At 43.4% G+C, this 27,855-nt stretch overlaps 1 protein-coding gene across 1 annotated transcript in view; it reads left to right on the top strand.

Moving 5' to 3' along the window:
- Positions 1-27,855, top strand: part of LOC138504783 (circularly permutated Ras protein 1-like) — a 792,342-nt gene that overhangs the window by 122,281 nt on the left and 642,206 nt on the right. Inside the window, exons 7-9 of the mRNA XM_069625266.1 lie at positions 13,630-13,781; positions 15,311-15,392; positions 17,262-17,386. Of these exons, the coding sequence (XP_069481367.1) occupies positions 13,630-13,781; positions 15,311-15,392; positions 17,262-17,386 (359 nt within the window). The remainder of the gene's footprint in view (positions 1-13,629; positions 13,782-15,310; positions 15,393-17,261; positions 17,387-27,855) is intronic.

Genomic DNA, 27,855 nt, shown 5'->3' on the forward strand with positions numbered 1-27,855 from the left:
GTGGAGACCCCACACTTACACATTGAGTGATGCCAACTTTCTAAATGAATGGCCGATACCGCCATGTCCAGAACAGAAAAAGACCTGGGTCACATAAACCATAGTAAGGTAAGCACACAAGTGTGCGTACCTTACTTACTATGGTTTGTGCACTTTCAAGCCACCTTTTTATAAACATAGAAATATGTAACATTTCTATGTTTATAAAAGATGACTTGAAGGTGTACAAACCCTAGTAAGGTGCGCATACAAATATATAAATGTTAACACACATTTATATATATGTTTGCGCACCTCACTATGGTTTGTGCACTTTTAGGCAACGCCCACCATGGAAGCCACGCCCCCAATGAGGGCCCCCCTTCAATTACTTACCCCCACTTAAAGGACTGGATGGTGGGATTAGTCCAGCACATGGGGCAGGCCAGCCCCTTTGGGAGCAGCAGGGAGGGCCTGGCCCTGCCCATTATAGAGAATAGCAACACATACAAGACTGCAGCAGCCACACGCCTGTACATAATGTGTACACTTGTTTATTAATGTATATGGTTTTCGTAAGTGTGGTATAAGTGTGGTCAGCTCTGAAGGACCCAACTTTGCTATTGCTTTGTTCCTTGGAGTACATTTTTCACAAGCACACCAGAAACTCTGAAAAACCTGCTGCCTTCATGAAGCGTGGTGCGGAAGTGTGGTGTAAGTGTGGTTAGCTGCGGTCCGCTGCTGGACAAAAGGAGAAAATAAACATTCAGTTTGCTGGGTCTAGCGCTTCTTTGAATACTGCAAATCTCAGCCTTGGTATTGACACTAAAGCGGTATGCTATGTCTGACTGTTTTATTGAATCTTCTTGCTCTCTCGCTACTAATTATTTAGGTTATGACTTGAGGACTAGTCCCACAAACATTCAAGTCATGGTGCATAGTGATGCACCCCCGACTGGTGAGTCTATACCAACGGTTAATGGGCAGGAAGCCTGTGATAATGTCACAGAGCCGGTTGCTGTGCTTTCCCTTACATCGGATGTAGCATCGAATGAGACTTCTAATCTAACGTTTAAAGACCACACAGCCAACTACCAAATTTCCACCGACCAGCCATCATTTAGGGACACAGTGATCCTTGATGAATCATTTTTACGCATGTGCCAAGCTCGGGATGATGAGGCGTTACGGATATCAATTAACAAGGAGCAGATATTAAAAATGCCGGTTCTTGGCATGACTAATATGCTAATACCCTGTGTGTGCGACCGGATGAAGGTAGAGAGAAGATTTTCAATCTGCAAGATGACCCTTTCGGTAACAAAGTTCTATTGCAATCCTTCTCGCTAAACACTCTCAGCACTGCCTCTATTTCAGCCATGCATTTGGTTTTACAATCAATGCTGAAGTTTTATGATAACATAAGAGAGACGGTTCAAGCCAATGCCGGACAGCTTGCTATAATCTCAAACTAGATCAAGAACCTAAACATCGGAAAATAATCACTTTAAATACACCAACTTGTCCGCCCTTTGAGTTGAATGACTCACTTCCTGGAAATCAAAATGTGCTAATGGATCAATTATCACCTAAGGATCAGATGGAGGAACTTCTGAATCGCCACTGAATGTGGGGATTCGACTTGCTCTTAATACAGATGAGTTTGCAAATAAAGAGTTCACAATAGTGGTTTCTCCTGTGACAAATCAAAAGATGGGAACAAACTGCAACAATCAAACTAAGAAATCAAAAAATCTGCCGAAATCAAAACCACCAAGTAGATCCTCTTCTATGAAATTTGTAAACTCACTTCAGTACAAGAAATAACAGATCTAAAAGCAGTTTATTCCGTGAATTGGGTGAACGATAAGGAAAAAGGGAGGGATTCGGAAGAAAAGGGAGAGGATGCTACTGAACGACAACTAACAGAGTATAATATTATTGAGATCCGACAATATGGAGGACGGTGAAGCTCAAAATAACATGCGGGAGACTGATGCCAGGTTTCAAAAGAAAACGCCAAAGAAAAGGAACAAGTGACCAAATTGTTGCAAGGAAACATCAAGACATTCTTGGTCAAACAAAAGGCATCAATACTACAAAATAATCCTCAGACCAATGTAGTTCCATCACAAGATTGGGATGGTCAGATAACATCCACAAGTTCTTCATCGGAAAACTGTGTTGGACTATCAAGAGAAATCCCGACCGCTTCTGCGAATAATCATCAAGTCTCCTCAAATATATACTGGATCCGAAACCCCAAGTAACTTCACCTCGGGTCCACAATCGTGGACCGATAATATCAGAGAATGAAAGAAGATATTCCCAAATCAGCGAGGCAGTAACTAATTTTGGTTTGGGTTCTACCCCATTATATGTGACTAATGCTCAGCCCGAGGTTTCTATGGACGCCCATATTATTGGTTTTGAAAATCTGAAATAACTGAATGAGTCGGTTGCCCTTAATTGCTCAGATATTTACATCAATTCGTGCTCTAAGACTAATTAATTCAGGCAACATAGATATTCCTGATAGTGGCGTGGATCGGATTTTAGCCCACTTTTTGCTCTAAGCTTGTAGTGCATTTAGTTTAGAACCACGTGGATGATTTCAGAACCATGGGCCTTGATTTGATATCACTCTCCAATCCAAGCTCACTGAAATCTTTTCTGGATTTTCCCACTAATGTTATGAAAGAATTACATTCTGCTTTCTCCAAGCCGTTGCACAAAGATAGTTTGTCTTTGAGAATGCAACTCACAGTGAAAGAAGACTGGTCATGGCTTATGAAAGGCCTAGTTGTGAAATTTGGCTCACAAAGCGTGGATTCTAGTCTTTAGCCCACAGAAATGGTCAATATCATCGTGGAACTGTTGTGGCTTTGTACATATACGAAATCGGTGTAATAGTGGGGTTGTTTGATATGAACACCATGCTTTTTCAGGAAATGATGCTAGCGGAACCCTTTGAACTAGAAGGTTATAAGTCTTATTATGTGAAAACAAAGAAGGACATGGATGGGCGACCCTATGGGGGCCTAGAAACAGTGATTGACATTAGCTAAATGCTTCGTTAGTGGCAACTTATGAAAATTAATTGTTTGTTTGTTTGTTTGTTTAGTATTTATTATGCGCACCGGACCCTGGGGTATAAGGGCGCAGAAAGTAAGAATATGTACAGCTTAGAGCATAAGTTACAGGTTGCAGTTACAAGTTACAGAAATTACCAGTTACAGGTGCAAGTTTACAATACAAGTTTACAATCGTATGGTGCAGATGCTGTGTAGCAAACAGGCGTAAGCAGTATCATAGGTTCAATTAGCAGTTACTCTCGTTAGCCAGTTAATTACAATTTGCCTGAATTTGGAAAAAGAGTGTTCTAGCCTCGCGGTAGTGGGTAATTCGTTCCACAATTGAGCAGCTTTGACTGGGAAGCTAGCTCCGCCTATGGTGGTCAGTTTAAAGCGTGGTACTTGTAGGCGATTGGTGTAGGCAAGTCTGGTTTGTCTTGTGGGGTGTGATCTGGTGAATCTGTCCTTTAGGTATTGAGGGGCTTTGTTATGTAGAGATTTGTGTGTGAGAGATGCAGTTTTGAGTCTGATTTTCTCATGGGTGGAGAGCCATTTGTGTTTCCTTCTTATTGCTGTAATGTGTTCTCTCCTGGGGATGTTCAATGCTGCTCGGAGGGCCTTATTTTGCTGTATCTGGATTTTGTTGATGATGGATTTAGTGGCTCCTATGTATAGTGCGTTACAATAATCTAGTTTAGAGATGATAAGGGCTCTGGCTAGTGTTAGACAACTGTGCTGGGAGAGGAATTGTTTCCCTGCTCTAATGAGCTTACATGTGTAGGCTGTTGAGGAAGCTAGGGAGTTTACCTGTTTGGAGAATGATAAGGTAGAATCAAGGTAGATCCCTAATGTTTTAACTTCTTTTGCAACTTGTATGCAGTTCCCATCTATGATAAAGGAAGAGTAATTTGTGCTTAGTTTATTGATGAGGGGTGCGGTGCCTAGGATAAGAAGCTCAGTTTTATCATCGTTCAGGCATAGGCCATGGGTTGCCATCCATGCCTGAACGATGCTGTATATTTTGTTCACCATAGCTAGATCTTTTTCGTAAACCCCTGTGAGTGGGAGGAGGATCTGGGTATCGTCAGCATAGTTAGTATACGTGATACCCAGATGGTCCAAATCATCAAACAGGGGCTTAGTGAATATGTTATATAGCGTTGGTGAAACGCATGATCCCTGTGGCACACCGCAGGTAATAGGGATGGGGTCTGCAGCTGCTGTAGGTGAGAAAACCCTCATGGTGCGGTCACTAAGGAAGGATTGTAGCCATGCTATAGCCTCAGTGGAGAAGTGTGCTGCTGAATCTAGGTGGTTACATAGGACTTTATGGTCCACTAAATCAAAAGCGGCCGATAGGTCTAGTAGCAGGAGGAGTGCTGGTTTTCCAGAATCTCGTACTTTGTCTATTTGGGCTTTCAGGTCAATCAGTGCAGTTTCTGTGCCGTGAAGAGGGCAGAAGCCAGATTGTCGGGAGCCTAATAGTTGGTTTTGTTCCAGGAAGTTCTGGATTTGGATATATGCCACCTTGTCCAGTATCTTCAAAAGGAACGGAACCGTAGTAATAGGTCTATAATTAGTGGGTATAGTGGGGTCTAGAGTAGCCTTTTTTAAGAGTGGGAGCACCCAGGACTCTTAAGTTACTGGGGATAATGCCTGTGGTAAAGGAGGCATTAATTAATTTAGTGATAAATGGTGCTAGATCTCGTGCGGCATCTTTGATGAGTTGTGCTGGACATAAGTCTCCTTTGCAGTTGGACGGTTTTAGACCGAGTATTGCTTTCTCTACTTCTAGTATGGAGACTTTGGAGAAGTGGAATTGCGTAGTGGGTTTGGAGTTAGGAAGTGTCTTAATAGGCGGTAATATATTGGGTGCTAGGGTCTCGCGTTTTAGTTCTATTTTCTTTTGGAGGTTTCGGACTTTGTTAGAGAGGGCTTGCTGGATTTCAGAGCACCACTTTTTATCTTTAAGACAGTTATCTTGAGGTGTTATTGGGTTTTCCAGTTCTCTGAGTATGGCGAACAGTTCTTTTGTACTTGATTTGACTTGTGTGATTCTGTTATTGTAGGTCTCTTGTTTAGCTAGGAAGATTTCTTTTTTATAATGAGAAGAGATGTTAACTAGTTTCAGTTTATTTTCTGGACTGGGGTTAGTTTTCCACGTATTTTCCCATTTCCTTTTTTCTAATCTCAGATTTTTTAAGAGAGGGGTGAACCAGTTGTTCAGGTGGCTCTTTGGCTTGCTGTTTCTGAGCTTGAGTGGTGCGATGTTGTCAAGGGTTTTGTTCATGATGTTGTTAAATTCTTCCACTAGGCTGTTAGGGTTAAGGTTGTCAGGTAGAGCGTCCAAAGTGGGCATGATGCCGGGGAGTAGTTTGTCTAATGTCATGTTTTTTTTGTTTCTGGTAAGTGCAGGAGGTGTACACCGTTGTTGCAGTTTGGGGGTGGTAGTGTCCAAGGAGAATGAAATTAGATGGTGATCTGACCAGATTTGGGGTGAGATGGTGAGAGTGGCTATATTGCAGTTGTGGTCAGCAATCCAATCAAGGGTTCTCCCTTTGATATGGGTGGGCTCAAGCACTCTTTGTGTGTAACCCAGTTCTGTTAGGGTGTTGGAAGCTGCTGTGGCTTGTAAGTCGTTGATATCATTAAAGCCAATATTGAGGTCACCTAGTAGTATTGATTGAGTAGTATCTTTAAGGTTTTCTGATAGGATGGTAGTTAAGTCTTCTATGAAATTCTTGATAGGACCTGGAGGTCTGTATATCAAGTGAAGGTTAAGAGTTTGTGAGTTAGCTGTGGGTGTCTTGGTGGACATTATCTCACAAGATTCAATGGTTGGTGAGGGGGTGAGTCTCATCCATCCATTAGCATTAAAATCACACAAAATGACTGTAACGAAATGTTAATTATAAATGTATATTTCAATCCACAAAAAACTGATTTAGATCTGTTACATAAAAACATACAGCAAATATTTTGTACTTGCCTTAACAATGGTCACCAGAATAATGTTTTAGTATTAGGTGATTTAAATTGTAAATGTGCATATTTTGTGACAGTTGATAAGTTATACTTTCTACAGCAAAATGTCAAGGCAAAATCCCAAACTAATAATGCCCTGCAATGGTTACAGTTTATGGAATACTGGGGGTTTAGTTTGGTGTTTCTGGCGGAAAATGGCATTTCTGGCAATGTTGGGACTTGGAGAAGAGGAGCATCAAGCTCTTGGATAGATCACACGTTCCCATCAAATACTATTCTGCCATATTGCATGAATAAAAATCAATTTGTGAAATATAGTGATCACGCAATGTTCAACAGATGCTTCCTTATTTACAAGTGCATAATAAGCCACTTGAGTGCTAGTGTCGCACAATAGTAGGGAATTTGTGATAAACTGGAATGTAAATTCTGTCAGGAGGTTCACAAGGCTTTTAGCTAAAGTGATACAAGGAAATTTGAGCCTCAAGGCACATTCAGGATTTACTATTAGTGATTATCCTGAACTCATTAGACATCTTTTAACACAAATGTTGGGTAAGGGAAACCGAATATGAAATATTGTACTACACAAAGATTGAATCCAGATGTAATACATTTTAAGAAAGAAAAGAGATTCTTATTAAAGGCTGTTAGCTACAATAGACAACCCTTATTCTGCTGACTAACAAATTAAAAAGAAGAAGAATCTACAGTCTTAAAAAAACAAATAAAATTCCTAAAAGCAGAAACGAATCTAGCATATAGCCAGGACATTCTGAATGTACTGGTAAACAAACATCTGTGAAGGTTCTGGGAATTGTAAGAAACCTGAGGGCGTCTCATCCGCTAGTCCCTGAGGATCTGTCATCCAGGTATCCAAGACATGGCCATTGCTTTTTGATCCAGTTCCTGGGAGTGGACCAGTGCGGGAGGATCACCTGGGTGAGGGATCCTCCTGGAGAGGAAATGGGATGCTAGATGGCGAGACGCGGTATCCCCTTCTCTGTAACACCTTTACCCCATCCTACCAGGTAGGATACTTGGGGATTCAACCCCCCCTTTCCAAACATGAACACTTTCTCACGGACAACTCACTGTGAGAGAAAACGGACTAACACCCGAGCCATATACCTGACATGTCCCAATCTGATGATCAGGCAGGGTCAGGCAATTACTGATCAATACACACACCTGATTTCCATCAAGCTTCCTCACACAGATAAAAGGTGGAGCACGAAAGCACACTCCGAGCAAGGCAAAGCACACAAGGAAGCAGCAGTTCAGAGATGGCAGTTTAATACAAAGCGAATGACAGCAAGACCAAAGAGTATTGCAAAGAGGGATGTGCCCTTGACCTTTTCACCGAAAGACCATTGCTTTCAAGAACCTTTGATGGTAATAAACGTAGGACCAGGAATCGAGGCTGAAGAATCCTGCATTGTGTGTCGGAGGTACCCGGGGCTCTCCCGCATCAATAGTCAAGGCGAGGGGAAATGTATGCCACCGTGGTACAGGTCCTTGGCTCCTACAACAAAGCAGCGCCAGTGAAGTCAGCACAGCCAGTGAGTTGGGGAGACTGATACCAAACCGGTCTGTGTTGAAGCCAAGGTTGCAAGCGGCAACATTGTATAGTGAAAACTGAAGAAAACAGTGTTTGAAGCGTATGTGGCAAATGACGCAAGCACAATTAAATCACAGTTGAGTGATTGAACTTTGAAGCCAAGATATGATACCGTAAACAGAGTGGTCCAGCACCACGTGGGTGTTCATTTGAAAGTCTCTGTTAGGTATCCAGCTGAAAGGTGGCAAATGTGACAAAAAATTGTGAAATTGAATTGGTCCTGCAACGGGTTAAGCAAAAACCCTGTGCACATTCCAAAGTCTTCGATAGTTGATGAAATCGTGTAGGAATTTGGTCCAAGCCGGGCGTAGGGAGATCAGCTAAAAAAGCTTTTGGTTAAAGCAAGTTTGTGTAAAGTTATGAACATTGTGTTAAATGGATTTGAGCCTGACCGAGGGGGATCCGAGATCTGAGTCCGACTGAGGGGGAATCCGAGGTGAACCGTGAGTCACCTGAGCAAGAATACTTTACAATAAATCAAATGCATAATTAAAGTACGAACATTGTGGTGAAAGGATCTGAGCCCAGCTGAGGGGGATTCAAGGTGAATGGCGAATCAGCCGAGAAGTTGAGTACTTGTGATAATGTGAAAGTTGAAGAGAAAGAATTTATAGTTTGTTTGTTGCATCAGGCCCACTGAATGAAGAGACTTTGAGAGGCAAAGAGACTTGGCCACGGAAGGCCCTGATGCTAACCCTTGTACTCTATCCTTGTGCTAGAAGAAGACAGAGATTGTGCTAAGATCGAGTGCACCACCCTGTCCTGTGCTGAAAACGTGGGGAAGGGAGCCCAACGACCTGAGCATCCTGACATATAATTTTGTGAACACTTCTTTCTTTTTCCTAACATTGTTTCCCACACTATTTGTATTTAGAGGTAGGGATTGACAATAGGTTTATTAGTATAGGCCCTTTTATTTTGACAAGACACTACGAGGACTGAGTAGTTATTATTTAATGGGTGTATCTTGCTCCCGTCTATAGATTTAGGATTAGATAGGCATTTTTCAAACCCTTTTCGAAGTTAAACACCCTTGAACTGTGGTTACTTTTGTCTGTCTTACTGTTGATACCATGCCTTCCTTACAGAATTTCTAGACTCTCTCCAATCTTCAAACAAAATACAGATCAATATGATAGCAGAGGGAGAGTGGGTTGATTATTATTCTAAAGAATTTGATTCACCTAGCTCTCAGGCGTATGAGATTATAAAAGGAAAGGATCAAGAATATAAATGGGCTTCTTTTTTCTCAATCACAACGATTGAAAAGGTTTTGAGGAAATGAAACCCTTCACGAGCACCGGGACACGATAATCTGGTTCCTGTCACTCTGGAACTCAATGTGGAATTATGGTCTTAATTGCTGCTACAAACGTTCTTCCCCCTCTGTGGTGTGAAGCATATATTTTGCCAATATTTAAAAAAAGTGATAACATGATGTCCTATTAAAATTTTAGCAGCACCCGGTAAAGTGCTTGCAGCAATCATTTTAGAAGAACTACACAGGTGGGTTGTTGACCTAAACATCCTTTACAAATTCCAGGTGGGCTTCCGATCAGCAACTGGTGTTATTTTATTTAATTTTAATTTTATTGGATATTTGTAAGGTCCCTATACAACAAATGGTGTTTCAAGGCGCCACAAGACAAATAAAGGGGGGGTGAAGGGAGAAAGATAACAATAACGGTCCTACTAGGCCTTGTGATATTCAGATTGTGCACATGCAGTAACAAGAAGTGCAAGAGAGAGAGGGGGATGGGGGAAGTGCCTGTCTGCCCAAACGCAAAGTGCTAGGGTGGGAAGGGAAGTGCAGGGTAAAGAGGAGAGAGTGCAAGAGAGGGAAGGGGTGGGGCGGAAGGGCAACAGTAGCTAGGCGAGAGCTAAAGGAAGGCCAGGAGGGCAAGTGCAAGGGAATTGCATGGGGTGCAGATGGTGAGGCTCCATATGCTAAGTGCGAAGAGGGGGGTGACTGGGGGCTGGGTGCAGGGGCTGGGGCCCTGTAGAACTCAAAGCGAACTAGGCAGCCAGTGACTGAGGCAGACAGGGATGTTAGCAGGAGAGGGGGAGAGGGAAGGAAGAAGAGAAAAGGAGCTTCCGGAACTTAAGGAGATACGACTCAAGCCTGAGAGGGGCATGGAGACCATTCCAGTGGGATGCTCCTGTGGAGGAGAGAGATCTAACTCCCATTCTCTGATTAGCGAAGCGCCTGATCTGCAGAGAGTTGTAGCTAGAAGAAAGAAGGTCTCTAGCAGGGAGGCATTTAGGGAGAAAGAGTTGGGTGTAGTGAGGTCTCAGGCCCAAGAAAGCCTTGTGGATGATGCAGAGGGTCCTGAATTTGATCCTAGCAGCAACCGGGAGTCAGTTGAGCGATTTTAGGGCTGGAGAGATGCAGTCCCTGGGCTTGAGGTCAAGGATAAGTCTTGCTGTCCTATTCTGGATTAGATGAAGGGGGCGAAGGGAGGACAAAGGAAGAATGAGGAAGAGGATGTTGTAGTAGTCCAGCTGAATGGTATGATACTGTCCTACTTAAACAATCAATCGAAAAATCCTGGCACTCTGCCTATTTATATAGCATGCTTGGATTTACCAAGCACATTTGATAGAGCAGACAGCATGCAATTATGCTGGAAGTTACGTAGATGGTGTTTGCCCAAAAAGATGATTGGGTTTGGTGTTCTGTTACATACACAAACAAAAATCTGTGTACGGCTAACCGGGAGGGGCATATAACTAGGGCCATCAATACTTTAGTAGGCCTTCGCCAAGGCTGTTTGCTTGCCCATTTACTCTTTAATCTTTATTTAGATGACATGGAAGAGCTACGTGACCAAGCAAATTTGTTACCTGTGAGATGGGGTCAAATGGGGCTGCACTGGCTTGCCTATGCAGGCAACGTTCTTCTCTTTGACCCCACTACTCTGGGGCTGCAGCAAAAAGTAGGCCTTTTCTTTGACTATGCGCTGGAGAACAATGGCTCACAATCTTAGGTGCTAATTTATTTTAGCAAAATAACTCCCAAAACATTTCAATGGTCAGTAGGGGATATTGTCAAAAACTTAAAATATCTGAGATTGTATTTACATCAATCCCCGACTCATTTGTTTATAAAGGAAATGTTGAGAATGAAAGCAGCACCTCTGATCTCTCAAATACCTACTTCAAATTCTCAATTATTGCCTTAATACATTTGTATTGCATTAAGGTGGTTCCTTCTGTGATATATGTGTAGGAAACAAATCTTCATTCCTTAGAACTGTTTTTGAATGCATTGGAAGGCACAATGTAGAAAAAGGCTTTAGGTGTTGCAATGTGTGTTCCTAATGCACCAATCAGACATGAACTGGGGTTGATTTCCATGGGTTGTTTGATGAATGTAAGAAAATAGCACTCTCGGCTAAAAAAATTAACCCCGTTTTACCAACGATTTTTCTGGAAATTTAGAAAAGTTTCTTAGTTAATGAGAAGGTTTCGTCTTTAAAGTTATGTTACGTTATATTTTATTCATAAAGCACACGGTCGCCAATGAAGGCATCATGGCGCTATACAGCCCTATTACAGCAGAAATGGGGAGAAGGCTAAAAAAGATAGGTTTTAAGTGATCAATGGAACCTCAGATGTCCCTCAATCATATGCAATGAAAGAGGAACAGAGTTGCAGAGCCGGGATGCAGAAACAGAAAAAGAGCGCCCTGCAATGCATGAGGTCCTGAAACGGGGAACAGAAATCAAGCGAGCATCCACAGAGCAAAGATCCCGAACCAGGATATACGGGCGGAATTGCAATTGAAGATACTCAGCTCTGCACCCATAGAAGGCCTGGTGAACCAAGCAAAGGAATTTGATTTGCAACCGTTTTGCAACTGGCAGCCAGTGGAGATGGTGGAGCACTGGGGAGAAATGGGCGCGTCTAGGCGTGGAGGTGGCCACCCGCGCTGCAGAATTCTGTAACACCTGCACACATTGAAGCAGGTAAGCAGGCTGTGCCAAAACAAGTGCGTTACAATAATCCATTGTCGGTGAAAAAAGACAGGATACCACAGGAGCACGCAGTTGAGGGGGGAGGTAAGGCAATATTTTCTGCAAAAGCTTCAACTGAAAGTATCCTTTCTGACTGATGGAGCTGATCTGAAAGTCAGATGACAAAGAAGACGAAATGTTCACTCCCAAGTCCTTTACTGAAGAAACAGGAATAGGAAAAGGGCCAAGAGTAGAGGGCAGAAAATCTGGCGACCAACATGCTGCAGCAGAAGGAGAACACACCACCAACACCTCAGTTTTTTCCCTGTTCAGTTTAAGCCAGTTGTTTATCCATGTCACCACGGCTTCAAGACACCATTGGAATCTGACTGCCATATCCTGGGCGAAGAAATCTAAAAGCACAAGGATTTGGGTGTCACCAGCACAGGAGGAATACCAGCCGTGGGAGAATACCAGCTTGATAAGCAGTTGGATGTAGGCATTGAACAAAACAGGGGAGAGGGCAGATCCCTGAGGGACACCATAAAAAAGCAAAGTGGGGACGAGCGAAAAGGAGGGAGGGAGAGAGATTGTGTCCTGTCAGAGAGAAAAGAGGAAAACCAAGAAAGAACCGTGCACATGAGGCTCATACTGGTGTGGCTATCTAGTAGTACGGTATGGTCAGCGTTGTAGAAAGCAGCCGAGAGATCCAGGAGCTTGCTTTTCAAGCTCTTGAAGCAGGCAGCCATTCATTATGAAAGTCCACACCCTGGCACGGGCCACAAAATACAATACGGTGAGCCACACATGGCCTATAGGGCGTGTGTTGTGCACCAATTAACTGCGACATAAAATATTCCCTGGCCAAAAACCTTATCTGGAGACCCGGCTATGTAAATTTTCTATTGCATCTTAAAATATATGTATTTGTAGACTTCCAGTTGGTTGGCATTTAGAAGAATTACTGGAAATATTTCATGGTTATGAACATTTTGGAAAAACTTCTTTTTAGGACAGTGGTCCTAATTGTAGGTTTAGAAAACGGCATTAACAAAATAAGACATTGAAGTGGTGTGTGCACTACTGCCACAAAGTGGGCAGCTGTGATCATTACATCACCTGCCCTCAAAGCAAAACATTGATTGAAAACAAAAACCCTAGCTTTGTTCCCTAGTAAGTTTGAGTACCATAAGAATAGCACTCGACCAGCCAATGCTAGTAGGCGAGTAGATTTAGTGATTCATGAGAAGGAATGAGACTTAGCAGTTTGGGATGGACTGCCCCATTTGGTTTTCACCCAAAACTGTTTGCAATTGTTTTCCTTATTTCTTAATGGTACAGGCAGGCAGACAAAATGATGGAATTAATGTTGTCCAGAGCAATTAACTGGGTATTATTGGTTTTAAGTTGCTCATCCATCCTTCTATGGTTGCTTGATTCTGGCAGGTATCATTCATATACTGTTAGCAAAAAAGGGCTTAAATTGTCCTAAGTCAAATGCAAGTCGGTCTCCAAGACTTTGACATTTGTATTTAGGTGATAGTTCTCATAGTTTTGTGCCACTTCATGGCAGATCCCTCCTTCTTAAAGGACTCTTAGCAAATGTAATTGTAATAAGTTGACAGTTCTCAGAGGGCTAAAGTGCTGTGGTGACCCTGCCAGGATGCAAAAATGTGAGCTGTAGGCTGATCTCATGACAGAGGGGAGGTTGTGTCTGATTGGGCTATATGCGTGGCATGTACTTGAGCAAAGCACACCAAGAAGTACCAGAATACATTGACAAAACAAATGCTCTGTAGGATATTCCCACCTGACATCAGACCAAGTGAGATCTTCACCATTGTAAACACTGTTACTCTATTTTTTTTGTTTCTTCTGATCATGCAATGCTCAGGGTTCCAATATGAACTATTCACCATGATGTTAACTGAAATAAACTCCTATTTAGTCGTATGGCAGTCACAGCATTTGGCATTTAATAGATCTAAACTTGTTTTTGTGATGATGTTTCTAGGTGACTGTGTTTGGCGGCGGCCTATCTTCACCCCTGACTCTCACTGACTATGAACTGATGGACTTGGACTACCTGCAGGAGCGCGGGCGGCTGTATCCAACCCCTCAAAGTATTGCAGAGACTATGAGCTCCTTAAGCCGGCGAGTGAACGAGTACGTTTAATTTTGCAGTACGACTTACTAGAGGGTGGGGAATTCCCTTGAAAAGTTACAACCAATCAAAAACAGATGCGGTCTGCACGATTTGGACGGTAATGGTAAACATGACAGTATTTGCCAAATATTACCGTTTTTACCTCGGCCCCAAACATTTGTGAAATGTCCCCGAAAGTATCATTTCCCAAAATAAATACATCTCCACTTGCGATTTCCCATTGTACTTATATCTTATGGTAAGTGCCAAATAAATTTCCTTCACACCAGATTACTAATTAAGTTGAGTGTTTTTATTCCAAATTTAACTTCTTGTTTTCCACTCTCAACCTCTTATTAACACTCTCTACACGTGTTTCACCCTTGTTTTTACAGGGGATCATCAGGAGAGGTTTGACTGCAATAATGTTATCATCATTATCGCGTCAGGAAATAAGCGTGAGAGTGACAAGCGGATCATTCTATTTAGGGTACAGCACCCAAGGGAAATTTATAGTCAGAGGATTTAAATGTGGCACAACAAGCTCAAAAGATAACATTATTGCAGTCAAACCTCTCCTGATGATCCCCTGTAAAAACAAGGGTGAAACACGTGTAGAGAGTGTTATTAAGAGGTTGAGAGTGGAAAACAAGAAGTTAAATTTGGAATAAAAACACTCAACTTTTGAAAAAGTAATCTGGTGTGAAGGAAATCTATTTGGCACTTACCATAAAATAAAAGTACAATGGGAAATCGCAAGTGGAGATGTATTTATTTTGAGAAATGATCCAATTCTACCTATGGCAACCTAGGTTAAGATGCAATACCACAGCTGATAAATCCCAGTACTAAAAATAAGCAAACAAGCAGTAATTCGCCGGGAATCAAGTCCTGTAAAGGTTGCCAAAAGTTTGTTTAAAGTGTGACCCCGAATGTATTTTGCATTTTTAAACTGCACAGAAGGGCAGCACAAGCGCTACAGTAAAAAAAAGTATTTTTAATGAGGTTATTTAAAGATTGTGAAAAGTGAGGACTTCTCTTGTCCCATGTCACCACCATATATATTTAATGCATAAAAAGGACATATTCTTTTGTGCTTTAATAAAAGTGAACACTAGTACCATGCCGCACCACTGTACTATTATTTGCGGTTTTCCTTCAAACGGACAAAAATGTGTTTTTTTTTTTTTAAAAAAAGGGAATTGGTATAAGTGTAAGTAACACTGCCAATGGTATTCCAGTATACGGTTTCTGTTACCACTGGCACAGCTAGTAACTGAAATGTTAGGAATACTGCAAGTGGAAGCAGTATTTACTCAGCCGATATTCCTGTTAAAAAATGCACCCAACTCGGAATGGCCTTCCTCATAATTAACTCTTTCAATATATGTAATGGAGGTTGTTTAATCTTGTGACATCAGAGTAGAAACTAAAGTGGAAGCAAGCTCGAGTGTTTGCTAGTGAAGATGAAGGAAGGCAGGTTTAGCTAACAGATTCCAGTGCTGTATGCTGCCGCCTCTTTCAACTTCCTGTTTTGGATCTTCTCCAGGATGATCGGATGCGGGGCAACTGCATTGGGACCAGCTGCTGTCATCGCCATAGAAATGGCAGCAAAACAGGTGGGATCAAAGGTAAGCCTCAAGGAGTTCCAAGCAGGCGAGATCCACGTTCACTTCCATTGTCCACTAAGCTAGCAAGACCTAGTGCTGTTGGCTGTATCTACAGAGCATGGACAGTTTCGAGCAATCTGTGGTATGCGTACAAACAACACAAGGTAAGACCTATCACTGATGAAACTGACCTGCTGTCAACAGCTATGTAGATCTGACTTTGACCACAACTGTTTGCATGTGGACTGCCAACCATCTCTGTATCTTATTGGTTAGACCTCCTGACCATCACTGTGGCCTAGAAGTAAAGGCTTTATTTTGCATCATTTTAATTTACTGACCATCTGCCCCAAGCAGGGTATACCAGAATCTTGGACCGCCAATGATTGTAGCTGATAGTGTCAGATGGGTGTTCCTGATGGTCTGCTGTCTGGACATCATCAGTTGCCAGTAATAAACACACACACACACACACATACATATCTGCAAAATCACACTTTGGGATGCATTTTGGTATTCAGCAGCTGAGCACACACAGAAGCAAATGGAATACTCTTAAAGCAAAGCAACATCTCCCACCCATGGCTGGGAGATGTAGTTGGCGGAATCCATAGGGGAAAGGGGTTCAAATTCATCCGGCGGCACCACCTATAATTAATCTAAAGGTAATTGTTGACATGTTTATAGTCTCTAAACATAGCATACACAAGTAAGTACATCCCTGCAATAACTTGAGCAAAGGAGAAACTGGACATTTATAGTCCCAGGAGTAGTGCCCCTGGGGAAGTGAACTCTGTTTACATCTGCCTGTTAGTGTAGCTCCTTGCTGATTTTGATCGTACATTCAAATTATGCCTCGAAATCTTTACTAAATTCCAACCTTCCACCAATCAGCAAATAGCAAAGGATGTCAGCAATGATTATCCAGCTCTAAACTCCCAAATGTACAGAACCAGTTTAGTACAGTAGCTTCCACGTTGCAAGGCAAAGCAGCTCTTTAAGACCCTGCATTATATAGGGCTCATATATAAAATTAGTCAACAGCTAATTTCCAGCTGTAGAACAAGTGCACAAGGCTCTATTCAAGATCCAAGTGAACAATTGCACATGCTCATACAGCATGTAAACAAAAGGCATCCATTTTATTTATATTGCTACGTGAATGATGTAACCTCCATGCCGCCAGAAATCTTTCCATCAACGTCACACAAATCAATTCACACCACTCATATGTGTAATTGAGCATTTAACGTACTGCTCCAACAGTCACCTCACTGTGTGAAATTGAGCGGACTGAGTAACATTAATTCCACTCACGCACCATTCCGTTAATCCACATTGCTAGTTGCCTTTCTCCTTGAGACATGATATAACAGGCCCAGGAGTGAAGCAGATCAGTCCGGGGGGATGCATTGAAAGGGAGGTCACCCTTATTTTTCTAAAGGAGGACTAATAATGTAAGGCTTTTGGCAATCAGGTATGACAAAGCGAGATTGGAGTGAGCACAGGGTTGGATGGAAACATGCATGACCAGTCTTGCTCTCAGGGCAAGGGGACTTGTCCCAGTTTCAAAACTTGTAGTACTTTGTGTGGTACCTCTTCTGCTGGGGCAAAGAGCAGGCCGTGAACTGCCATTTCTGTTCAGTGGTATAGGGAGAGTGTCCATATTTGTAAGAATTCGGGAGGTGTGATGAAGGCTAAAACAATAAGCCCTATTTAGTAATATAAGTGACGGAGTTGGCATGAACTGCTTGACTGCAGCCTTAAGAGCCTAGCGAGATCTGCAGACTTTGTGTCTGGTGGGTGGTGTTCTCTGTCTTCACTTTCTGTTTACGGAATTGGGTACTACACATGCCTTCATGTCTATGCATTTATGTCTCTAACCTGCAGGTGATTGTATGCACTGACGGTTTGGCCAACACCGGGTTGGGATTCCTTGACTCAATGGAAGATGAACTGTGTGAAAGTGGATCGTACTTCTACACCCACTTATCAGAGACCGCCAGCACTCTGGGGTATGTTGTCTGTCAGAATCTTTCCATTGGCCCTGTGAACAGGTAGTGCCTCCTAGAAGGGACTGTCACTGCCATGGGGTGTATAGTGTTGCTTTCCAGAGTCTAGCAATGCTCTGTGGAATGCTGTGTCACTTTTCAGAAGCCACCATTGCCCAGGGGTATGCAGTGTTAACCATGAGGGCCTACCCATGCCAGACTATGTTGCAGCTCTGATAGAATCTTCCAGTGCCTCATTGAAAACAGTGTCATCTATAAGAGACTGTCAGCCTTCTGGGTGCGTTAGTGCTCCATATTGAATATTTTCCACCCCTCTGGTACTGCTAATGCCGTGGGTGTGTGGTGTATCCTATCAGAGGTTTTGAATATGTTGTGGGGTCTACTAGAGACCGTAAATTCCCCTTGGCAAATCTATGCCAAAATATTTAATTTTAAAAGATGGAATGCTGAAAATCATTTTTTTAACTCTCCCTCGAAAATCTTAAATAAACTGGTTGAATTCCAAAGGAAATAATTGCTTTCTATCATGTAACTGCAAAAATGGAAAATGTGAGGTCGAAGGTTTGAAAAAATGGTACCTAAACTGTCACATTAGTGTTTTTATAAAGATGTATGTGATCAACTAACACCTACGCCACCTACCTCCACCCTTATTAGACTTCCTTTTGGATCCAACCACTTCTTACGCACGGGTTAGCCCTCCTCCATATTCCTTGCCCTCTACGTACCCAAAATACTGTTCCTCGCTGCCTCACTTCTCTCACCACACATTGAATCCTCATGCCATTGATTTTAAAATTGCCCATTCTTGTTTGTTCTTGTTTTGAAATTTTAGATTTCGTGTTTTCAACATTTTGAGCATTCTGTGTTTTACATTATATTTTGTATACAAGTTGTACATTGGGAGCGTAGTGTCATCTTTAAGAGACTACCAATGTTCCCGGGTTAAAAGACTACTTGTGCTTAGTACTGCCCTTGGTGCCCACTATTTTCTATCCGATTTGTCCAGGTCTCTGGGAGTACAGTATAATTTCGCCTCAGATAGAGTGGGATGCCCATGGGTGTACTGATCTCTTGTGGTGATTCACTAGGTGTTGTCACTTCTCCCGGGGGGGGGGGTCACGTCCAGGCTTTCCCATGAGGCTAGGGAGGGGAGGCCGCTACCCAATTAATTCAGCAGGACCTCATGGAGAGGAACTCCCCTCCTGGGGACAAGGACGACCACCTAGGTAAAAGTCAGCACAATGCCCGAACCTAACCCTCTCAAGCCCATTACCGCCTTTCCACCAACCCCCCCTTGATAGCACTTCTATTTGTTATTGTAACATTATACCTTCATTCTGAGATGAAGAAGATCGCTAACAATACAGATAGTATGACCAACTCGAGTACTGGCATGGAAAAGATCACCCAAAGCATGAAGATGACAGCAAGGCCAGTACTGACACGAGGTGGCCCTCAGGAGCCACAAAGAGGGGCACATAAAAGATAGAGGAAACATAGTCTTCCGTGCGTGAGTCTTTGTGAGAAACACATAAAAGCATGAATGATAGTCCAGTCCGGCAGGTTCAAACAAGACGCAGAGGACGCAGTGGAGAAGCCAAGAGCAATCCGCTCCTAAAGGCAAGAAGCGGACGACGGGAGTCCTTTGCCCGGTACTGCAGAGCTGGTCAAGGACGTGACTGGAGCCTGGGAGATGGTGGTGCGACCTCTGGGAGGTGGGCCAAGCGCTCCAGTAACAGGGCCGACGGTGTTAGCGAAGAGACCGGAAGAAGGTAGGCATAGTGAGAGCAGAAGAAGCCAGTGATGCCCGCACAGCCCGGTGAGAAGACACAAGCATCCAGGAAGAACCGGACAAGAATCCGGTAGCCAACAAGGTAACATGCATGTCACAGGGACCGGTAGGGCCTTGGAGGGGCGGGATAGAGAGAAACTGCATGGGAATAACAATTAGAACTATCTTCCTCATGGCAGTACTTGGGAAGAGAGTCAACCAAGTGGGCATAGTGTAAAGGGAAGAGAACCAAAGGTCTGGGACCCGAATGAAGGTGAAATCCACATTAATAAGAGTCATCTTCCCCGTGGCAGTACTTGGAAAGAGAGTCAACCAAATGGGCCTAGTGAGAAGGGAAGAGAACCAAGGGTTTGGGACCTGAACCAAAGGAAATTCTATATTAATTTTAAGTCATCTTTGTTGTGGCAGTATTTGTCAGTGGAGAGAACCATGTGGGCCTAATAAAAGAAGAATAGAAACCAGGGTATGGTACCCACACCAAAGTCACGTATATCATCATACAAGTCATCCTCCTTGTGGCAGTACTTGGCAGGAGAGTGAACCAAGTGGGCCTGACAAGACAGGGGGAGCGAACAGGGTCAGGGACACAAATACGTTCAATATGATTATCGGAGGAAAGATCCCTCCAAACAGTGGTAAAGAAAAGACCACTGATGGGCTAAGAAGAGCCTGGGACTGTTGTGAAAGTTAACTTTGTTGATACTAATCCAGGGGAAGGGGTCATTCTCCCTGGGCACATTTGGAACTTTGTTGATACTAACATCCAGGGGAAGGGAGTAATTATCCCTCGACACAATGGAACTTTGGTGAAATCATTATCCAGGGGAAAGGAGTCATTCCCCCTGGACCCAACTTGAATATTACCAGAGAAGGCAGGTGAAGGGAGTCATTCCTCCTGGCCACATCGGGAACTGTGTGTAAACCAAGACCAGAGGAAGGGAGTCATTCCCCCTGGTATCGATTGGAGTGCTGAAGAGACTTTCCTTTAAGATACCAGGGGAAGGGAGCCATTTTCCTGGTGAGTTAATGTTTCTTTTGATTAAGACTCTTTAGTTGTAGTGTAAGGGACAGAAGTAGGGTTTTGACTCAGGGTGGTGGTTTTTCAGTTTACAGACATTCTGACAGTTTCTTTAGTCTTTAGTTTGAGGCAGAGAAACCCCTCTTAGAGTTAGGGATAGTTAGGTTTTTGAATTCAATAAAGATCTTTGCCAACCACAATGACACCTCCTGGTCAGTTGCCTTCTTCTGCACCCTTCCAGTTTGCTACCAGAGGCTGTCATTGCCCTAGGTGTATTGCGTTCCCTAAGATAGACTGACATGCCTTGGGTGTAAACGTTCCCTAAGAAAGACTTGGCTGCCCATGGTTATACAATATTTCATATCATAGACTGCCATTGCCATGGGTTTATATGTTCCCTAAGATAGACTGGCATGCCTTGGGTCTATAGAGTCCCCTAGGAAGACTGCAATTGGCCTGGGTGTACAGTGTTTCCTATCAGAGACTGTCAATGGCCTGGGTTTATGGAGTTCCCTAAGAAAGACTGTCATTGTTCTGGGTGTACTGTATTTCTTATCAGAGACTGTCATTGGCCTGGATGTAAAGTGTTTCCAACCAGAGATTGTCATTGCCCTTGGTGTATAGAGTTCCCTTAGATAGACTTACATGCCATGGGTATAGCATTCCCTAAGAAAGACGTGCATGCCCATGGGTGTACAGTGTTTCATATCAGAAACTGTCATTGGCTGAGGTGTATAGTGCTCCCTAGATAAACTAGCATGTCCTGGGTGCAGCATGTCTCCTGACACAGGATATCATTGCCCTGGGTGTATGGTGTTCCCTAAGATAGACCGTCATTGCCCTGGATGTATAGTTTTAGGTTAAAGACTACAAGTGGCTCAGGATATGTTGCCTTACCTATCAGAGACCGACAGTGTCCATATTAATGTAATGTCACTCATCAGATCCTGCCATTGCCCCTGCATATGTAGTGTCACCTATCAAACTGCAATGCCTCAGGGTTGATAGAAGTGTAGACAGGGTAGGGGCTGAGCCAGCAAGAGACCTGTAAATGTCCAATCAGCAGCACTGTGTGGGCATTTACAGATGTCAATGTCTCAGCTGAGCAGCAGGGTCACTCTCCAGCTCCTCTGTGCATGTCAGGAACGTCTCGATATCGATATGTCTGAATGTATGTTTACATACATGTAAGGGGGTAGTTGTGTAAGTGTGTGTATGGATGTATTAATCCATGTGAGGAGAAGTGCCTGTGTAAGTGGACACGTATGAATGAATGCAGAGTGAATGGTGTGCATGCGTTCGAGTGCGGATGAGAATGCAGTGTGAATGTTCTGGTGCTTGTGTGAAAGACACAGAAGCTATGTGGGTGTGTAAATGGTGGGTAAATGTGTATGAATGTGTACGTGCATGCATGCGTGCGTGTGTGTGTGTGGTTGTATGTGTGTGCGAGGCATGGGCCTAGGGGAGCATTGGAACATTAACATTTTATGACACGGCATAGCATGTTTTACTGGTATTTTTTGACAAAGCCAGCTTGATGAGTGGATAAAGGGCTGAGGTGGGTGGAGGGTACTACAATGGGGCTGGCAACAAGGATCTTTTTATACTGAGGGATGTTTTTGTTCGTGTGTGTACATTTGTCCTTATTTAAAAAAAAAGTTATCAGACTTGCTGCGTCTGGTATGGTGCTGCAGTGTGCGTGGTGTGATCCAGGCATCTGAGATGCTGTGTTCTGGTTATATATATAAATGACGCCAACTTTGATGTTTCGCTGCTTCCTAGCAACTGTCGCATTTGTACAGGGGCTGAAATCCGGGGGACGGGGTGGGGGGTCCACATGTAATGTAGTCAATGACATCTGAGGATCCTCACAGTAATTATGCAAAATTTGGTGCAGATTGGTGGAACAGTGTGGAATTGTATAAGGAACAAACAAACAACAAACTAACATTTTATATATATGGATTAATTATTAACCTGACTCTGTTGAATGCTCAAAAGGAGTGGTTGTTGACATTTTAAAATTTGCTGCAATTAAATAATTATACATTATTTATTTTAAAGTATAACATTTTAAAATGACAAGTTTAACATTATTATTTTAAAAGTATACAAGTTTCTACACATTATTAATAGGAGTGGTCGAAAAAGTTGGGTGTTGCCTAAAGCATAAATGGCACGTGCGTTTGTTGTAACATAATTCCAGGAGAGTGTTTTTGTATGTTGTTTGGTTAATAAACATTACGCATGCGCAGTTGGTAATTATTTGCACGTGCTGTTTGTGAAAGAAGAAGTTTTGTTGTTATTGAAGAATTTTAAAAATTTAACACAAGGTAAGTTGTTGGAGATTCGTTGGTCCATTTGCTTTGAGCATTAGGTACAGCGAGTGCTGGCTGGTTCACCATTTAGTGTTGTCAAGGTGGAAATGCTTGCTTTTCGAGGTGGTAAATGGCAAGAAATTCTGGATAAACCTTTTGTTTATTGTGACAGTATTTTCAAGCCACCTGATTTTATTTTAATCCACGCTAGTGGGAGCGATATTGGCTTTAAAAGAGGAACTGAAAGTTGTTTTAATATTAAGAGTGATCTACTATGTCTAGCAGGATTATTTCCAGCAACAAAAATTATGTTTTCGTGTTTGGCAGCATGTAAAGTGTGGATGCGGCGAAGTGTGAATCACACAAACAATCGTGGCCTGTGAGAAACCTGGGGGTGTTCTCACTGGTAGACCCTGGGGATCCTTAGGTCAGGTGGCCAGGGGAGGATCATCAGGCTTGGATCCTAACCCTGGGGGCAGACAACGAGGGAGGATCACCTGTGCAAGGGGCCCTCGGGCCTGCGCAAGGAACACCCTCGGGAGAGACAAAGTATCCCTTTTTTTACGATACACCCCCACCCGACAACTCTTCAGTCATTATGGGAGGATGCCACCACAGTCCCATCCTACCCCAGTACTTTCATTTAAGAAAAGGCAGGAGAAAACACATTCATCCACCACGATACACATGTTCTCCCCTGTCTGACAATAACCTGCCCTCCTCTTCAGTGAAACACTACACGCCACATAATCCCTGTTTTATTGTTGACAAACTTTTTTATAATTATTAAACCAACTTTCTCCCAAGATCTACAACTCACTACATTTCCCAGAATCCCCTTCATTCAATCTGTTCTCCAAATACTGTGAAGAACAAGAAGCAACAAGGAGGAATGAAGATTACCCATGGGAATCCCTGGGCCATTGACTCCTATGGACGACCGCTATTTTGTCACCACAACAAGGCCAGGCAGAGTCAGGCAAACCCAACCCTAACCACACACCTGCAGCCTGTTAATATCACACCTGTGCTTAAAAGGGGCCTGCAAAGAGAGAGAACGAAGTTGCTCTTTGGAGCAGAGGGGGGAGGCTGCAAGGCTGAGTCCGGCAGAGGATCCTTACCACAGACCCAAGCACACCAAGAAGCAGGAGGGGGCAGAGCAAGCAGTGGAGATTGCCCAGAGGAGGAGGAAGGACGATTTGCTGAGCCAGTACATGTGTGGGGCTACAGCTAAGGAGTCATACCTCCCATGGGCTAAAGAAGGCAGACTGCAGCCTTCTGGTTTTGTTTACAGGGCATGTGAAAGGAACAGACATGCCAACATTGTTGAGCCCCTGAGAGGGAGATTTCACAAAAGAAATCGGGAGAATGCAGTTTTCCCATAGGACTGCATTGGGGTTATAATGATTTTAGGTGGGAGAAAGTTAAAAATAGCATTATTTTTAATTGAAAAATCGGGAGGGTTGGCATGTATGAAGGAAGTCCAGGTGCAGGAGGGGCAGGTGGTGAGACCCTGATGTCCTACAGGAACGCCCCCCACTCCCTTGGGATCTACCCAACAGGGCCACCCTAGCCAAGTAAATCTCACGACGGATGAAGAGAGGAACCCGGTAAGCGTATGGTTGGCTGGAAAGGGGGAGTGAAACAGAAGGGGTACTCGAGCACAAGAACGGGAAGCACAGAGAAAATATAAAACAACTACAAGTCCCAAGAGGCATTGGGGTGAATGTGAAAACCAGTACAGCTCGGGCCTGGCTGAGGGAAGAGTACAAAAGGAATGATGAGAGCGGAATAATGGTCAGGATGGGGTTCCCATAAAAGTCCTCGCCCACTCGAAAGTCTCTGACCCAACAAATGGTGGCAGGCCAAGCAGCTCGAGTCCAACAGAGGGAAGCTAAGGCATGAGAGCCATTGAGAAAGGTTTGGGCCTGACGGAGGGGAACCTTATGTGCTAATAGAACTGTGTGAAGCCTGAGAGGGGGTTTAAGACAAAGCCTGACAGGGGGCTCAAGAGAAAGCCAGACTGGGGGTTTAAGGGAAAGCCTGACTGGGGTTTTAAGGGAAAGCCTGACTGGGGGTTTAAGGGAAAGGCTGACAGGGGGCTTAAGTGAAAGCCTGACTAGGGGCTTAAGGGAAAGCCTGACTGGGGCTAAAGAGAAAGCCTGACTGGGGTTTTAAGGGAAAGCCTGACTGGGGCTGAGACCGGACGTGGGTAAGGGAAGAACCTAAGGGGTCTAGTTTAGTTTAGTTTATTTATTTGTATTGCGCACCTGGCCCAGACGCATCTGGGCACATTTCTTATAAGTACATGGTTACAGAAAACATACAAGGTGGGGTTACAGAATAACATACATGGCAATTGGCAATTGTGGCGTGAGCCTTCACGTATACATTAGGTATTTACAGGTATACTGGAGGAGGATTACATACAAAGCGGCTTGATATTAACAATGTTGCAAGCAAGTACAGGATATAACAGTGTTACAAGCAAGAGCAGGAGTAAAATTACAAGTGTGTGCAAACTAGACAAATTCACAATAGAATACAGAAGGTATGCAGACAATTTCCAGGTGAGAACATATGTAGGGTAATGGTGCAATTGCTGTTGACCGGGTCAGGTCGAAGCAAGCACATAGATAAGGGTGTTAGGTGCAAGACTGAGCCCAGTCTTGTGCAGAAAGCCACATTTTGGCTTTGTTCTTAAACGAGTGGTAGGATGGTTCAGCTCTAAGTGGCTTTGGTAGTGTATTACATAATTTGGAAGCAAGGACTGGGAAGCTAGACCTGCCTCCTTTTTGCAGCTTAAACCTAGGCGTGGATAAAGTGTGAGTTTGGGCAGATCTCAAAGGGTTTTGAGGGATATTCTGTGAGCAACAGGGAGCCAATATAAGCTACGCCTTGTGTCAGAGATGTGGAGTTTCCTGGGGATGTTGAGAGCACCCCCGGTGGCATTGTTCTGCGTTACCTGTAACTTGTTAATGTTCCTTTGGCTAGTTCCTAGATAGAGGGCATTGCAGTAGTCGATTTTAGACATAATGAGAGTTCTGGCTAGGATGATACAGTTGGCAGCCGTGAGGAAGGGTCTACATGCAGTGATAAGTTTGCATGTATAGGCTGAAGCTGAGACCAGAGCAGTAGTTTGTATTGTGAGGGATAATGTAGAATCGAGATAGATACCTATGGTTTTGGTATCATTGGAAACCTTGATTGTATTGCCGTCAATGACAAATGCTTTGATGGCAGGATCCAATTTATTAAGTCTGCAGTGGGAACCTAGGATAAGTAGCTTGGTTTTATCATCGTTTAAACACTGCCCGTGATGCGCCATCCAAGCCTGGATGACTAGGTATACATCATTGAGGGCTTTTGAGTCAGTCAAGTAGTCACCAGTGATAGGGATGAGTATCTGGGTGTCGTCGGCATAATTAGTGTATGCAACACCCAGATCGTCAAGAATATCAAAGAGTAGCTTCGTGAAGACATTATACAGTGTGGGTGAGACAAAGGGCCCTTGTGGGACCCCACACAAGACAGGTGAAGGTTCGGCGGCAGCTGAAGGGGAGAAGACCTGAATAGTTCTGTTTGCCAGAAAGGATCTGATCAAACAAGTAGCTTCATCGGATGAAGTGGGCCACAGTTTTGAGGTGGTGGCAAAGGATTTGGTGGTTGACCAGGTCAAATGCTGCCAATAGATCTAACAGAAGTAGTAGGACCATTTTACCATTGTCATTTAGGTCTTCAATTTGTGATTTTAAATCGATGAGGGCAGTTTCTGTTCCATGCCTCGGTTGGAATCCAGATTGCCGGAGGCCAGGGAGTTTATTGGATTCTAGATAGTCCTGAATTTGTAAATAGGCAGCGCGGTCCAAGATTTTCAGTTAAAAGGTACCGTGGTGATAGGTCTGTAGTTGGATGGGTTGCTAGGATCTAAGGTAGTTTTTTTTATTAGAGGGATGACCCACGCATCCTTGAGGTTATCAGGGACTGAGCCTGATTTGAAGGCGGCATTAATAAAGGTGGTGATGAAAGGGGTCAGATCATGGGCAGCATCCTTGATGACATGGGTAGGGCAGGAATCACAATGACAATTCGAGGGTTTGAGTTTTTTGATAATGTTTTCCACTTCAAAGATGGAAAAGAGGTGAGAAGCAGAAGGGTTTGAAGGTGTGTGTGGTAGGTGGAATTATATTAGGGGGGAGTTGGATAATGAGTCTGAGAGAAGGCTGAATTTTTTGGCGTTGATTTTACTTTGGAGTGTAGAGATTTTATCAAGGAGCGCTTTTTGAATATTAGTACACCAAACGGTGTCAGAGCTGCAGTTGCCAAGAGGGGCTATTGGGGATTCAAGTTCTTTTAGAATCTTAAAAAGCTCTTTGTTGTTAGATTCAGCCTGAAGGATGCTCTTATTGTAAGTGTCTTTTTTTGCAAGGAATATAGCTTCTTTGTAATTAGAAGAGGAAAAGATCAGGGAGCTTTTGTTGGCATCCGTAGGATGACTTTTCCAAATCGCCTCAGCGTTTCTTTTCGCTTTACGTAGATCTCTCAAGTGTGGTGTGAACCACGAGTTAAGATGACTACAGGGTTTAGATTTTCGCAGATTCAATGGGGCCATGATGTTTAGTGCTTTTAGCATTGTTTGGTTGTTGGTATCTACTAGAGCTGTGGGGTCTGAGCAGGATACTGATGCTTTGTTGAGGAGAAGAAGGATAAGAGGGAGTAGTTTATCTTTTGTAATGTCCTTCTTATTTCTGGTACTGATGGATGGGGCGATATTTCGTTTGGGACTTTGTTGGCTAGATTTAATGGGAACAGTTATCTTGTGATGATTGCAAGGTGTGATAGACACCATATTGATGCTACAATTCAAATCAGAGAGCCAATCAAGAGTTCTACCTTTGATATGCGTGGGTTCATGAATATGATTGGTAAATCCTGAATCTGTTAAGGTACTGACAAGATCAAGGGCTTTAGAGTCATTAGGGTCTTGGAATCCTAGATTGAAATCCCCCAGTAGTATAATTTGGGTTTTGGGTTTGGTGTTGGCTGCAAAGAGAGATGTGATATCATCAGTAAAGATGGTAATGGGTCCTGGTGGGCAGTAAATGAGATGCAGTATGGCCATTTGATTGGGTGATATTGGCATTTTGACTGATAGTAGTTCAGCCGACGGGATCTGCTGGTTAGGAATAGGCCTGAGTTCTAGGGATCTTTTGAAGATGAAGGCAACGCCACCACCTTTGGAGTGGTTGGTGTTCCTGTTGCATCTAATGATGGCGTAATTATCAGGGGTGGCCATAGTCAAGGAAGGTCCAGCTGCAGCGTGTAGCCGTGTTTCAGTAAT

The sequence above is a fragment of the Ambystoma mexicanum genome, chromosome 11, assembly GCF_040938575.1.
Source record: "Ambystoma mexicanum isolate Mex_15411 chromosome 11, UKY_AmexF1_1, whole genome shotgun sequence".
Taxonomy (NCBI): Eukaryota; Metazoa; Chordata; class Amphibia; order Caudata; family Ambystomatidae; genus Ambystoma; species Ambystoma mexicanum.